General features: G+C 36.2%; 1 protein-coding gene across 2 annotated transcripts; it reads left to right on the forward strand.

Annotated features, from left to right (window-relative positions):
• Positions 1–2,744: 2,744 nt before the first annotated feature.
• On the forward strand, positions 2,745–15,460 carry LOC127804105 (probable calcium-binding protein CML20). Of its 2 annotated transcripts, none has more exons than XM_052340838.1 (7): positions 2,745–2,885; positions 3,776–3,896; positions 3,987–4,023; positions 4,382–4,409; positions 4,953–5,105; positions 5,179–5,281; positions 15,230–15,460. In XM_052340838.1, exons 1-7 carry the CDS (start codon positions 2,883–2,885, stop codon positions 15,292–15,294), a joined length of 510 nt encoding a protein of 169 aa, XP_052196798.1. In that variant the 5' UTR covers positions 2,745–2,882; the 3' UTR covers positions 15,295–15,460. The 2 variants fall into 2 exon arrangements, with proteins under 2 accessions (XP_052196798.1, XP_052196797.1); XM_052340837.1 differs by lacking the exon at positions 4,382–4,409 and adding an exon at positions 4,106–4,133 and having other exon boundaries at positions 2,746–2,885.
• The last annotated feature ends 1,259 nt before the right edge of the window (positions 15,461–16,719 follow it).

The raw sequence follows: 16,719 nt of genomic DNA on the forward strand, positions 1-16,719 counted from the left end.
CGGCGGCGACGACGACGACGATAATCGATGAAAGCCTCTCGTCTCGGTTTATTTGTAAGTTAAATGACATGTCAGGAACTTTGTACTCCTATTTTTTTTTCTTAAATTCATCGGTCTTAAAAATAAAAATAACTTAGGATTAATGTCCTTGTTGTTATATTAAAATTAAAAATAAAAATAAATAGGTAAGGTTAATTATTTTTAATTTAATAAATATATTTTGTTTTACTTTTTAAAATAATTTGCATAAATTGTACATAATTTTTTTTTTTTTTTGTGGTTCAGTCAAGGATATTTTTTTTATTTGAAGATATTTTTAATATTGTAGTTTAAATATGTTTTTTGAGATTGCCGTGATTTTTTTTTTTTTTTCTCAAAACACTTCATTCATATAAATTTTTAAATTGACAAAGAGGATATTTGAGCAAAAAAATATATTACAGAGACCTCAAGAAATATTTAAACCATAAAAATTTTTGCGTAGCTAAATTATAAAGGGTCTAAATATAATAATTTGATTAAAAATTATTCTAAAATCAGAGGCATTTATTATGAAGCAATAGTTAATATTATTCAATAAATTAGATTAATAATATTACATTAGACATTTTATTACGTTAAATTTTATTTAATATATTTTATTTATAACATTTAAATATGTTTATTACTTTAATAAATATCCTAACAGCATTTATTGGAAAAATCCTTGCATTATTAATAGGGGTAGAGTGTAGGTCTAGTGAGGGTCTTGACCCGTCACTCATTAATACCTATACTGATCTAAAATTTTTAACGGACCTTGACTCATATTAGACTAAAATTTTTAACACACCTTGACTCATATTGGACTAGAATTCTATTTAAGTCCAACTACTTTAATTATAAAAAAATTAATTAATAAATTAAAATTATAAATTTTAATAATTAAATTTTAAATTCTTGCAAATAATTATTGTAAGATATTGTTATGTTAACTTTTAATATATTTATATTACTGCATTATTTTTTTATTTTTTTCTTTAATAATTTTTGCCTCTCACTTAAGAATTTTATTGACTCCACCCCTGGTTATTAATCATGGAATGTTCAAGATAACAATAATATCATAGTAAATGATATTGGTTATTATTCAATAATATTATGGTATTTATGAATAATTATATCATTTATTATAATAATATTTTTATCTTTATAATATAGTAATATTAAAGCGCGTGTTTTTTTATAAATAATGGTTAAAACACTAACAAATGCAAATTATTTTCATATAATAAGTATTTACTAAATCTTGTTTTTAATATTTAAATAATTTTATTAGTTGATGACATAATTAAAACAAAAAATATTTATTATTAACTAATAAAATTATTTAGATATTAAAAATAGATATAATAAATAAATTTTGTTTAAAAACAATGTACATTTATTGATATTTAACTATTGTTCTAACATTATCTCTTTTTTTTTATTTAGGAAGTAATCTTTATTTTTTGTAAAGAAAACAATAAAGGCCATTCTAAGTATATATGTTTCACAACTAGTAAGAATTTGAAAAATTAAAAAAAAAATAATCGCTCTATTTCTTGCTCTATTTTTTAAGAAATTGGCTTGCGGTTAAAAACTTTTAAGAAACAAGAGTTATTTTTTATAATTCAAAATAATATTGTTTTTCAAAAATGTGCATTTCAAAATATGTTCACAATTATATATTTATAATATAAATATGATTTGACATGTGATATCATATTTATATAATGACATACTGATACTATCGTAATTAAATTTAACACTTGTCACGTGTGAGAGAGTTAGATGTTATGTCAAGATATTAAAAAAAAAAAAATCAAAATAATGGTAATATCATTTTACCCTGTTGGGGTATTAAATTTATGATAATTAATAAAGATGAATTATATTTTAAATATTAAATAAATCTAAAGCCAATAACTTTATATATTTAAATCATACATAATAATATCTTATTATTTTTTTTATATATTTTGTTTAAAATATAAAAATTAATTATTTTCATAAGATTTAAATTAACCAACAGCATGAAGTTTAATTCATTTTTTTTATATTTTTTATTACCTTTGGATGGATTACTATTTTTATTATTAAATTATGACAACATTTTAGATGTATTTTCAAGATGAGAACGCAAATATTGGTGAGAATCCAATGTCCTGAAAATTTAAGAGTTCCTCTGTAAGGTGAGTTATGGTCTAAAATTAGGCGAAAAGCGTAATTGATAGACAATAGGTAAATATTCCTGTACTATCCCTTGTTAGTATAGAGAAAACTAGATTAGCCAAAATATGGTTATCAGTTCAAAAACATAAGGTGACCATGCTTTTTTAGTGTAAGAAGAAGTAGAGAAAATGTCTCGAGCCAATATTCGAGTACCAAGTACTATGGCGTTGAAATAACTCATGCCATACTCTCAAAAAAAGCTCAAAAAATCTTCAACAAAAGAGTACTTATACCTGAAATTGACATAAGTGAATAGGTAAAGAATACCTAAGGACACGAGATAATTCTTTATAAGAAACTCGACAAAATAGACCCGTAACTCCAGGAGGGCACGTGCAGTGCGCAGTGTCCACTTTTTTGTCGGAATTTACTTGGTTTCATAATTTCATTGTTTCAAATTTAATATTTTTTTATTTTCCTAACTACGCTCAGCCCATGGAATCAATCATCGACATTTCAGGCCTTTCAATATAGGCCCATGGGCCTGTTCAAGTTTCAATAGCCCAGCCCGGCTGACAAGATGTTCTGTGTTCAGTGCCATACATTACAATCCTTAGATAAGCCAGAAATATAAACTGAATCACTGTTTTCCCCGATAGCTTCGTCGGAGAGACCTTCCAGCAGCCTCCATGGTTCGTCTCTTCATCCCAAAGCCTATCTTGGCTTCTTCATGATCTGTATTAGACTTGATTATCAATTATTCTGTTTCTGTAAATTAGGTCCGAATCATCAAACTCCGTTCTACAACTTGATTTTCTGATTTAGTCTCTGTCTCGCATAATTGTGGGCTGTTTTTTTTTTTTTGATGAATATGATTGTCAGCATCTAGACTTAGTGTCTGGCTTTGTTGATAATTCCGACTGGACCGGCATATGAATCACTTAAGAGATCGTTGTCGCTAAGAACTTAAACTACGGCTTGAAGGCCATCAAAATACTAATTTAGGTCCTTTGCATGCGGAAAGATGAAAATCATAAGTTATAGAATAAAAGGATCTCTGAGCTCAGATGGGGTTATCCGGTTAGTATTAGGTTGAAAAGTACTGGTCTAGGAATGTTAGCTGTTTTGGCACTTCAGTTGGGAAAATTAAGGAGTATGATCTCAGCAGTATGAGAGTTCACTAGGTTGTTTGCAACACTATAGAGTTTCACTTACTTTAACCATGATGCATTGAGATTTGTTGTTTTTGGATCATAACATAGACTTAATTTAAAATGTGTATATATATATATATATCTACAAGAGGAATGTATTTTGTCATACATTTTTCATCATTTTCTTGAACTTTCAGTCTGATATGGTTATGAGGCTACTATGTCTTGCTACATCAATATTTATTAGGAGCTGCATCCTGCATATACACTGTAGTTGTCCCACCCCTTCCTCTTATACGTATGGAAAATTAAATTGTCTCACTTAGTAGGCTTGAATTTCTTGTTCAGAAAATTAGATGTTTCTGTTAAGCTTTATTGGATGCATACCCTATGGGTGCAACCTTTGCTAAGTCTTAATGTCTCATCAGGAAAGCACTTACAGAGGTGGATCTAGGAGAGAAAAAAATAAAGGACGCCACCAAGGGCTACCTCAACACAAGCTGCAAGAGATCAAGGAAGCATTTGAGCTTTTTGACATTGATGGCTCAGGTATTGTAATATTTTTATTTTTCTCATCAAAGAAACTGATTAATATCTTAAAACTCTTTATAATTTGTCTGTTTCATTTATGTCAACTAGGCACTATTGATGCAAAAGAATTGAATGTTGCAATGAGGTATGAATAATTTTTCTGAGAATTATTGGCTTTTAGGTTGATTAATAGTACAAATACATGCACTAATATGATGAGATTGCAGGGCACTGGGCTTTGAAATGACAGAGCAGGTACTATCTAAGTCATAACACCTCAAATTCAAATGCTCCAACATGATTTTAACATCATCACTCCTTGTTGCAAAACCGCACAGGGAGTCAATTACACTTATAGACTATATTTGAATAGAATTTGACAGGATTTCCTCTCTCTCTCTCGATTTTAGTCTAATCCTTCTTTTGTTATAGGGTTAAACGAATTTGGGCCTTTTAGGTTGATTAATAGTACAAATACTGGCACTAATATGATGAAATTGCAGGGCACTGGGCTTTGAAATGACAGAAGAGGTACTATCTAAGTCATAACACCTCAAATTCAAAAGCTCCAACATGATTTTAACATCATCACTCCTTGTTGCAAAACCGCACGGGGAGTCAATTACACTTATAGACTATATTTGAATAGAATTTGGCTCTCTCTCTCTTGATTTTAGTCTAATCCTTCCTTTGTTATAGAGTTAAACGAATCTGGGCCTCAAGTTCAGCTTCCTGAAGTCAAGAATATTGTTCGTCTACCCATGACATTAAGTTATGCTTCATTAGAAGAGGAAATGTAAAAGGCCAGGGATGAGGAAAAGAAAGAAAGAATTCAAGTAATAACATAAAGTAATAGGTAGCCAAACTTTATCTTGTGAAAGATATGATCACTTTTTTTTGCTAATAAAATTATCTTTTTTTAAGTCTTAATTTATGTTATACAGTCAGTATTATTAGAGTTTTGTTCTCATATTTTCCCCAATCCCTTTTTTCTTTGGCTGAAGCTGTCTATCCAAAACGTACTTCATCAAATATGACTGAAAAATAACATTTACTTTTTATTTTGTTATTCAGGAAATCAATAAAATGATTGCCGATGTAGATAAGGATGGCAGTGGTGCAATTGATTTTACTGAGTTTGTCCACATGATGACAGCCAAGATTGGTGAAAGGGACAGTAAAGAAGAGCTTATTAAAGCATTCCACATTATTGACCAAGACAAAAATGTAAGATACTGGTTATTCAAACAACATTTTGTCTTTTGTTGTTGGCAACTGATTTTTTGCCTTCTGAATATAGGGAAAGATATCTGTTGCTGACATTCAGCAAGTTGCAAAGGAGCTAGGTGAGAAGTTCACAGATAGGGAGATCAAAGAGATGATAAAACAAGCAGATTATGATAGTGAGTCTGTCTTTCTATTTTGACCTGTCACAATCCTTGATCTGTGTGCTTCAGTTTTCCCCTTTTGGCACCAACTTGCATATTATATATATATATATATATATATATTGTGCTTTCATTTAGAAACAAAAACAAATGGGAAACTAGATACCAAAGGCTCTTGAGCAAACACATTTGCCACCAATAGAGCTGTAGCTTGTTCAGCTGGATCCTCAAATGTTAAGATGTTGGTCCTACTTTTTTCATATATTGGCTAAACAGTCTGCACATTGGTTTCCTTCTCTAGATATGTAGCTCAAGGAGAAGTTACATTTACAACAATTCAGAAAGAGGATATTCCAAAAAAATTGTTCATAGCCTGTTTCACTGCTCAACAGGTTCTGGTGGATCTCTGTTTCTACAGGCATTTCTAAATCCTCAAAATGCACTGTGGTTCTTTTGCCATGGACCATAGCATTGGGACAGTGTCTGGAAAGATGTCATGAGATTTAGTAGAACATGGCATCTCGGGCAGAGGTCATTTTGGTCTTGTCCTCTTCTGGGTGTAAGCTGATCATTCTTAACTTATTAAGCTAGATGTTTTGATCTTCTGCGGGTGTTTGACTTCCATAATCCTTTCCAATAGCTGTGCCAGTGATTAATTTATAAGCCTAATAGGTTGGGAACATACAAGAGGAAGAGTTGGACCAGTAGGGTTTATCACCTTGATTGTCAGCTCTGCAGCATTGGACTTTTATGAGTTATGACATTGCCTTTCTCTTGAGGGGGAGGATATAACTCCTCATTTCATTTTCCATTCTCACCAATAAAAGAGGCCACTTTAGCACCCGCTCCATAGAGAGAAAACAATAGGTTGCTAAGATCTGGTGCCACCTCACCAGTCCTTCAAAAGATAGACCCGATTGCCATTACCTATATACCATTTCACTTGCTCTCTCAAAAGATATCTGGTTAAGATGATTTCCCAAATCTGAGAGGCCTCTCCATTAAGAGGCCAATTGTAAATGGAATTGTTGCTTAAGTAAATGGCCTTTAACAATTAAACCAAAAAAAAAAAAAATTCTAACCCAGAGCCTACTTATGTCACCATTGAGGATTTTCCACCTTAGTATGGTGAGGAGTGCCTTGTTTTGATCTTTAGCTTTCTTGATTACTAAGTACTTTGATACGTACTGCAGGGCAATGATCATCCCTAAGAAAAGATAAGAAAGGAAGACGAGTTTTTGAGGGAAGAAGATGAAGTTTACTGGAATTTTCCAGATATCTTCCAATACAACTCTCTCTTTCTTTTTATACCCTTGCAGCAATATGGTTCCACAACTAACAAAATAACACAACAATATGAAGAAGATGAACCCCAACTAACAAAATGGTTCCACAACTCCCATTCCAATAAACTAACATTCTAAAATAACACTTGGCTTCTCTTCAAATTTATTTAGGGATGGCAATGGTACCCTACTCTATGTTAACCTGCCAAAACCCTACCTTGATGGGGAGGGTTTGGGTATAAAAAAATACCCATGGGGCGGGGGGGAGGAGAGGGGAGGGGGACAGTCCAACATATTTTTTATTACTTAATATGTTGGACCAATCTAAAATATTACAGTTGTTGCTTTTTAGTTTTTTGCTTCCATTAATGTTAGATTCTTCTATTATCAACTTGTTGTAAAGTTGTTTAAATTATGAATATGAATTTGTTATAATAAAATATATTGGATATATGAGTGCCATTGCCATAAAGGTACGGGTATCGTGAATGGGGGGTTAAACAAAATACCCTAAAGGTATGGGTATTGGGATGGGGGACCAGAATAGAGATAGGGGTATGGGGACAGGTAGAAGGGTCCCCTATACCCTACCCACTGCCATCCCTAAATTTATTACAATTCCCTTCTTGTCACTCCAGCAACCAGGCATGTGTCTTCTTGTGTCTACTCTTTCTAGGACCTAAGTGATCCATTCCCTCTTGCACCCTTGGCATCACATGTGTATCATCCTCCCTCATACTTACTTTTGCACACCTGGTCCCGTTTAACAAGGTTCCCCTAATGGAAGTTTATGTTGATCCTATCAATACTGTTACAAATATTATTTAAATGTTCAGGAGTTTGCATAATGTAATTGGGGATGGTTGAGCTGAAAGATTGCACAAGAGTAGCTCTACTAGCAAGAGAGAGGGTTGTGGTCTTTCAATTTGAGAGTTCTTTGATAGGCCCCCGGTTTACTTGACTTATCAAAGAAGGTCCAAGGGGCAGGGGCAAGGGTGTAAATTGGATGGCTGGCTTAACAACCAGCCATGTGCGCAAGGGTAGAGAAGGGAAATCGCTAGGTTGTGTAACAACCCAGCAAGTGCGCGTAACAGATTTCTATTGGGGAAGAGCGGGGGAAGAACATGTAGGGGGCGGCCGAGGGGGGGGGGGGGGGAAGAAGTTGGGGGATAGACATTATTCTTCTGGTATTGAATCGTAGGGAGAGTTAAGTGCCTCTTGAATGCCTAGTCTTTTCTTGTAATCGGATTGAAGTGGGAATTATAATTCAGTTTTAGTGAATTCTTTCTTTGGGTTCTCATCAATTTGGTATCAGAGCATCACCAATCCTGATGGTGAACTTGACGGACCGAGTAGGAGAATTAGAAGGGAGGATTGAAGGCATGCAATTGGGAGTTAATGCCATGAGGGGTGAGATGCAATCGGTGGAGAAGAATGTCGTGAACTTGCTGGAGCAGTTCACATGGATGAGAACGAGGTGGGAAGAGTAGGAACCGGAGTGGAAAAACATGGAGAAGATGGGAGGCCAGCTTACGGAATCCAATCAGGATTCTAAGGTGACCCCGGATGTGGGAGTGCGGCGTGCCAAGATGGGTGGTGCCAATGGGAGTTGGCGGTCGAAAATTAGAGGGCGACGATTGGAGATGCCTTTCTTTAAGGCGACGATCCGGATGGCTGGATATTCAGAGCCGAACATTATTTTGCGGTGATTGGGATGACTGATGAGGAGAAGATAGATGCAGTTGCTTTGTGTTTGGAGGGAGCTGCTCTATCGTGGTTCCAATGGGAGGAAAAGCGATGAAGGGTGAGAGGCTGGGAGGACTTCAAGTTTTTGTTGAGAAGTCGCTTCCGACCCACCCAAGAAGGCTTTGTTGAGGAGAGGTTTTTAGCCCTCCGACAGAAGGGAATTGTCATGGAGTACCACCAATGTTTCAAAACATTGGCATCCCCTTGAAAACTTATCGGAAGCCATGCTGAAAGGGCATTTCATAAATGGGTTAAAACCTGAAATCAAGGCTGAGTTGAGGGTGTTGAGGCCAAGGGGTTTGGAGCAGATGATGGACTTAGCCCAATGGATAGAGGAGCCGAATCAAGTGGTTCGAGGATGGGTGGTTGGAGCAGGTTCAAGCAAAGGACCAGCCAGGCCATACCCAATTTCAACTTACCAGCGAGGGGGAATTCTGCCACCCTTACAACAGCCCCAAAAACTGACAACGATCAGTCCTACTAACCCAAATTGACCACCGACCAGTGGGAGGGGGGGTAACCCACCCTTTAAGCGGCTTAGTGAGGCGGAGTGGAAGGCAAAGAGAGATAAGGGCCTATGTTTTCGATGTGATGAGAAGTATACAATAGGCCAAAAGTGCAGAAACAAAGAGCTGCAAGTAATGATGATATATGATGAAGAGGTAGAGGAGGTGGAAAGGGAAGAAAAGTTTGAAGAGTTAGTAGGAGAGCCGGGGCAAGATGGGGAGGTAATTAAGCTCTCCATGAATTCTGTGGTTGGATTGACTACACCACAAACTATGAAGCTCAAGGGGGACATCGAGGGGCAGTCGGTGGTGGTGCTTATAGATGGAGGGGCAACTTATAACTTCATAGCAACCGAGCTGGTGCGACATTTGGCTTTACCGAGGGAGGAGACAACAGGTTATGGGGACTGAGATAGCAGTGCAAGGGGCTGGAATTTGCAAGGGAGTGAAGCTTAATCTCCAAAACCTGCAAATCATAGAGGATTTTTTTCCTCTGGACTTGGGAAGCTCGGATGTGATTTTAGGAATGAAGTGGCTAGCGGCTGTTGGAAAAATGAATGTGGATTGGAAGGCCCTCACAATGAAATTTCAAATAGGAGGCATAACAATAACCTTGCAAGGAGACCCTAGCTTGAGTAAGACCTTGGTGTCCTTGAAGGCGATGGTGAAGGCCTTTAGGGAAAATGGGGAAGGAATGCTGTTAGAGTTGGGAACCATGGCAATAGAGATCAAAGAAGCTCAAGAGAAAGTACCAGAGGTGCTGGGGGGGTGGGGGGTGTTGGCTGAGTTTGAGAGGGTTTTTTCTACACCGGAGGGGCTGCCACCTTGCAGGAGGAAGGATCACATCATCAATCTGGTTCTGGGAACTACACCAGTTAATGTAAGGCCCTACCGGTACTCTTATTTGCAAAAAAATGAAATTGAGAAGCTGGTGGGAGAGATATTGGCAGCTGGAGTTATACAGCCTAGTTCCAGCCCATTCTCGAGTCCGGTTTTGTTGGTTAAAAAGAAGGATGGAGGGTGGCATTTTTGTGTGGACTATAGGGCCTTGAACAAGGTCATTATACTTGATAAATTTCCTATACCTGTGATAGAGGAGTTACTTGATGAGTTTCATGGGGCCAGGGTCTTCTCCAAGCTCGATTTGAAATCTGGGTACCATCAGATTAGAGTTAAGTTGGAAGATGTTCCCAAGACAACTTTTCGGACTCATGAGGGGCATTACGAGTTCTTAGTAATGCCATTCGGGCTGACGAATGCACTAGCCACCTTCCAATCTTTGATGAATGATGTTTTTAGAGATTATTTACGACATTTTGTGTTGGTGTTCTTTGATGACATATTAGTTTATATTAGGGATTTTGAACAGCACGCACAACATTTACGTTGTGTCTTAAAGGTACTAACGGACAACCAGCTCTTTGCCAATAGGAAGAAATGCGTGTTTGGACAGTTGGAAATCGAATATTTAGGCCACATTATATCTCATCTCGGGGTTTCAACTGATAGAAGTAAGATACAAGCCATGCTAGAATGGCCTACTCCTTCATCGGTTAAGGAATTGAGGGGGTTCCTTGGCCTTATGGGGTATTGTAGACGCTTTGTGAGGGATTATGGTAGGTTAGCAAGGCCGCTAACGGAGAGGTTGAAGAAGAATAACTTATTTTGGGACGAAGCAGTCGAGCAAGCCTTCCAACAACTTAAGGCTAAAATGGTATCCCTACCCGTTTTAGCCTTACCGGACTTTGGGAAGCCCTTCGTTATTGAGGCTGATGCATCGGGACAAGGTATGGGGGTTGTTTTAATGCAAGAGCAAAGGCCTATTGCTTATTTCAGTCATGCTTTCAATCAGTTAGGGAGAAAAAAATCTGTTTATGAGAGGGAACTAATGGCCATAGTGTTTGATATGCAAAAATGGAGACATTACTTGTTAGGTCGGAAGTTTGTTGTACGAACAGATCAAAAGAGTCTCAAATACTTAATGGAACAGCGAGTGGTGAGTCTGGAATACTTGAAATGGATGGTGAAATTGTTGGGGTTTCAATTTGAGATACAATATCGGCCGGGCTTGGAAAACAAAGCTGCTGATGGGCTATCTAGGATCTGCCACCCTACAAAAATAATGGCCTTAACAGTGCCTAAAGTGGTCCAAATTGATAAGTTAGCCAATGAATTGAAGGCTGATGCAAGATTGCAAAAACTTATTCGGGAGCTTCAGGCTGATCCTACTTCACACCCTAACTTCTGGTTAGTGGACAACTTTCTCCTTTAGAAGGACGGGTTGTACTTACCCAAGGGCTCCACTCTCATTCCATTGTTACTTCATGAGGGGCATGATGGGAGCATAGGGGGACATTCAGGCTTCTTAAAAACCTACAAGAGGGTAGCAACAAATGTTTGTTGGCAAGGAATGAAGAAGGATATACACATGTATGTAAGTGATTGCTCAGTTTGCCAACAAAATAAATATATGGCTTTAGGACCAAGGGGACTCTTGCAGCCTCTCCCGATCCCAACCCAAATTTGGGACGACATTGCTATGGACTTCATTGAGGGGTTGCCAAAGTCGGGCAAGATGGATTCCATATTGGTGGTGGTGGACAGACTTAGTAAGTATGGGCATTTCATTGGACTTAAACACCCATTTACAACTGGGGAGGTGGCTAGAATTTTTATTAAGGAACTGGTGAGATTTCATGGAATTTCAAGGTCCATCATATCAAATAGAGACAAAATTTTCATGAGCAAATTTTGGGAGGAGATGTTTCGACTACAAGGTACCAAACTCAACAGAAGCACAACCTATCACCCTCAAATGGATGGGCAACCTAAGTTACTTAACCAAACTTTAGAAACCTACCTTTGCTGTTTTGCTTCCTCAAAATCGAAGGCATGGTACATATGGCTACCTTGGGCTGAATTATGGTATAATACCTCCTACCACACTGCTGCCAAGGTGACTCCATTTCAAACAGTGTATGGGTGAGAACCACCACCCTTATTGAGGTTTGAGAAGGGAACCACCCCTATTTCAATGGTGGAACAACAGCTAGTTGAGAGAGACTTAATTCTTGAGGAATTGAAGACCCAACTAATGAAGAGCACAAGCAATGATGAAGAAGATGGCAGATTTGAAAAGAAGGGAAGTGTAAGGAGGGAGACTGGGTTTATTTGAAGTTAAGGCCCTATCGACAAAAATCGTTGGCTGCCTGTGCAAATGAAAAGTTGGCCGCTCACTATTATGGTCTATTTCAAATTGAGAAGGAAGTAGGTTCGGTAGCTTATAAGCTGATACTTCCATCTCATTGTCCAATCCATCCGGTATTTCACGTATCACAGCTATGAGAGGCAAGAGGGGCATTGGAGGCTAATGTGGAGCTTCCTCGACAACTTACTGAAGACCTTGAGATGCTGGTGGAACCGGAGGCAGTGCTGGGAGTTGAACCAGGGTCCGGAAAGAACTTACAAGGGTTCAAAGTGCTCATACAATGGAAGGGGCTACCCCCATTGGAAACTACTTGGGAACCTTACCACTTGATCCACCAGCAGTTTCCATTTTTCCACCTTGAGGACAAGGTGAGGGGGGGAGGGAGTAATGATAGGGTTTACTTGACTTATCAAAGAAGGTCCAAGAGGCAGGGGCAAGGGTGTAAATTGGATGGTTGGCATAACAACCAGCCATGTGCGCAAGGGTAGAGAAGGGAAATCGCTAGGTTGTGTAACAACCCAGCAAGTGCGCGTAACAGATTTCTGTTGGGGAGGAGCGGGGGAAGAACATGTAGGGGTGGGGGGAAAGAAGTTGGGGGATAGACATTATTCTTTTGGTATTGAATCGTAGGGGGAGTTAAGGGCCTCTCGAACGCCCAGTCTTTTCTTGTAATCGGATTGAAGTAGGAATTATAATTCAGTTTCAGTGAATTCTTTCTTTGGGTTCTCATCATTCTTTCTGGAGTTTATCAATGGTATGGTGGTACTACTTCCTAGTAGCTCCATTTTGAAGGATGGGGCCTGCAAGATAAATACCAAGGTCTTGGGATATATGGATGCCACTCTTATGGCTTATGGCTTGTGCTTCGTGTCTGGGAACATTGGGAGAAACGTAGAGCTTGGACTTGTTAAGGTTGTTTCTTTTTTGACCTGAAGCCCAATAAAACTCCTATAGAACACCTAAGAAAGCCTCACAATTTTTGGGATCAACTTCGGCAAAAAGGAGTAGATTATCAGCAAAAAGAAGATGAAAAGTAGTAGGATCTTTTCTGGAGGTGTTCATGCCTTCCCAGTCCCCTTTTCTGACTCTGTTAATCATAATGCATAGGTCAAAAAGCTAAGGGGAGAGGGGGTTACCTTGTGGAAGGTCCTTGATGCCGAACCTAAATCAAAAGAAACAAGAGCAATCCCGATTATTCGAAATCAATTGCAATATTCAATATTATTTATCAAAGTTTGTCTTTCAATACTTCACTAAAGGATCATTTATAGATAACTAATAGATAAAAACCTAATCTAACTAGGATTTCTTGTTATAATCTAAAAGGGCAATCCCTATCTAATTATGATTCTAGGAAATAAAAGAAATTAAGAAATTAAAAGAAACTTAGGAAATAAATTACAATAAAGAAACTAATAAAGAATAAACAATATTAATTTCTACTTTTACATCTAAAATATTATTTCTCGAAATATTTGTCATCTTCATCAGTCTCTTTCCCAGATATTATACAAGGTAATTTTTCTCCATTCCAAAGTAAGGAATAAGTCAAAGAAGTGACATACAACATATGAGATCAATCCAATTTTGGTAAAGGTTGAAAGCTTGGAGATTGTAAAGAAAATCCCCAAAAATTCGATCATAGGCCTTCTCAAAGTCAATTTTAGCCACTCAACCTTATAGTGTATCTTTCTTTAGAGTTAGGGAGTGAATAATCTTATGAGTAATGATGGTCTCCCAGGGATAGAGCTGCTTTCGTTAGTACCAACAATCTTATTAAGGATCCGTCTAATTCTATTGACAAGGATTTTAACTGTTTAACAGTCTAGTTGTCTGCTTTAGGAATAAGAGCAATAAAGGTTTTATTGAGATCTTCCATTAAGGATATGAGATCAATCCAGTTTTGATAGAGGTTTATTGTACGAGGTGTTGCAAAGTCTAATGGGTCCAAGGGTTTTATTTAGTAAGGAAGGCATGTGAGTGTGATTCTGGTATATCCATGATGTTGCAGATACATGAGTAGTCTTTTGTTATGTTTCTGGGCCAATCCACCCTTACTGTTGACTGGGCTATTTATGTTTCTGGGCCAATCCAACCTTACTGTTGACTGGGCTATTTCTGGGGCAACTGTCATTTTCCTCTGTCTTCCAAGCTCCCACCTACAAGGTGAGCAACTTCATTGTCTCGTTCAACCCATTCAGTTTCATTTTATAAGTTTGGATCTCTAGGGTCTTTTATGCTTCTTGGATAGAAAGAGCCCATTCTGCCATTATGTTTGGTGTGGTTAGGCCACGAAAAGGGCAGTTGGCAAGCTTAGGAATAGAAGGGCTAGTGCAAATGGGATTTTACTGTAGGGGGGACCCGGATAGGGGGAATCACGAGTGAAGGGCAGATTAGCATCAGTAGCATTTGCCTTCTCGTTCATGGTGGCAGGTGGGAATTCCTTGGGATCTTGATTAGAGCATTCCAGTTGGGCTGAGACTTGCTGAGATTTCTATAGCAGAGCCTTATTTGAGTAGGAAGGAATAATCAAATGCTTTGATCCCTCCACCTCAGGGTGAAGCTCCAAATTGACCTTCACTGCTTGGTTATTAAAAGAAACTTGGTCGTCGCTTGATAGTTGTTCAGGGTCACCCTCAAATGGCTTTTCTTTCATTCTGGATTGACAAAGTTCTTGTTTGAAAGATCTCTTAGTTTTCCATCATGGGTTTGCAGTACTTCCCTAGTGTCTGCCATCATTACCTCTGATTTAGGGGGGGTTCAGAGCCTGTTATCTTCTTTTATGCTTCTAATTTATTTTGCTGGTGAATTGAAGTTTCTTGAGGACATATCCTGAGTAATAGTTACAGAGAAAGCTTTAGAGAAAAGTCGTTGAAAGGTGCCTTGCATGTTATAATGAGTCACTTGTTTTTGAATCTGATGACATTTTGTTATGCCACTTTAAAATTCTTTCCGCCCTCATCTGTTCCGGAATTCATTGTTGAGCCGAAGTTCGTGTTTCGTAAACACCTTCTCGTTTAGGATGGCCATAAAAGATTATCAGCCACACTGTTTGCTGTCAGTTCACAAAGCACTAACCAGCTTGTATCTGTCTTCATTTCCATCATTATAAAATTCAGCAGTCTGTTGAATGCCTGATGTTATAGAAAAGCACCAGTTCGTGCTTAGAAATTTCTTTCAGAATGCTAATTGATTTGCTGAATGTTGCAACGTACAGATGATGGAGAAGTAAATTTCGATGATTTTATGCAGATGATGAGGAGAACTTCCTATGGATATTAGAACTGAATTAGACTTGTATCTTCCAAGCTATGAAGCTAGATCGTCCTTTCTTTGTATTATTATTATTATTATGGTGATCATAAATAAGAAAAGTGACTTGGATGAACTATGCCGCTGGATTCTAAAACATTGTGAAGTTCATGTATATCACGACTGTTTTACTCAAGGGTAGAATTTCTTCTGGTCCTTGGGTATATAAGATCATTCAGCACAAAGAGTTACCATTCCGAATCTATTTTATTAGGGGGAGTTTGTTAAAAGAACAAGATAAAAGATATCAAGATAAGTTTGAAATGCTTTTCGGATCTATTTTATTAGGGGGAGTTTGTTAAAAAAACAAGATAAAAGATATCAAGATAAGTTTGAAATGCTTTTCGGATCAAGATATGGAATTATCAAGTTAAGACTATAAAGTATTTTAACATTACTATCAGATTATTTGTTAAATTTTTTAAAATTCATTGATAATTGTATTTTTTTTTATGTATTTATTAATGCATATGATAAGTGTTAAGATAAGCATTTTTTTACCAAATATCTCTAATATTAAATTTATTTAAAATTATTTATTAATCTTAATAATAAATTTATGATTAATATGAATTGTAAAAAAAAATAAAAATAATGTTTTAGAGTTGAAAAGTAAAAATAATTATTGTTGGAATTATAATAATTTTATTTAGATAATTAAAAATAGTTAAAATATATTTTTATAATAAATAATAAAATATAAAATGAAATAAAATAAAATAATTTAAAAATTAGTAAAAAGAATTGTATTATTTAATAAAATATATATAGGGAGAAAAAAATTAAATTTTAAAAATTGATGAAAGGAATAATGTCATTTAAATTTTAATAATTATCAAAATATTTGATAATTTAAAAATGTATTAAATAATATTAATTATAAGACTTAAATGAATAATTTTTTTTAATAAATTTAAAATTTTAAAATATATTAAATGACATTAATTATCTTATAAGGGGTATATAGGTAATTGAGATTTATCTAAAAAATATAAGCTAAATTTATCTGAGGGGAGAGATCAGATAAATTTATCTTGAAATAGGGAAATAAGAGGTCACGTGAGAGTTTTTTTTGAAAATAATTAGATAAATTTAATAAATATGTTAGAAAGACCAAACATCTAAAATGCTTCCTATATTTGATATTTTCTCTCTCTTATCTTGATTAATAAACACCCTTAGATGGAAATTATAATGACCCTCTTGTATCAAGTTTTGTTAAACAAAGTATCAGGTCAATAAATTTATAGTGACAAAAATAGATAAATTAAGATTATATGTATTTGGTGTAAAAGATTCTAAAATATTTTCATAATTATGTAGTGCATTGGTTGAATAAAAGCATAAAAAAATAATTTTCATCGTGATATCAAAAAATGTCAACTAATGAACTTC

This window comes from Diospyros lotus, chromosome 6 (assembly GCF_014633365.1).
Source record: "Diospyros lotus cultivar Yz01 chromosome 6, ASM1463336v1, whole genome shotgun sequence".
Classification (NCBI taxonomy): Eukaryota; Viridiplantae; Streptophyta; class Magnoliopsida; order Ericales; family Ebenaceae; genus Diospyros; species Diospyros lotus.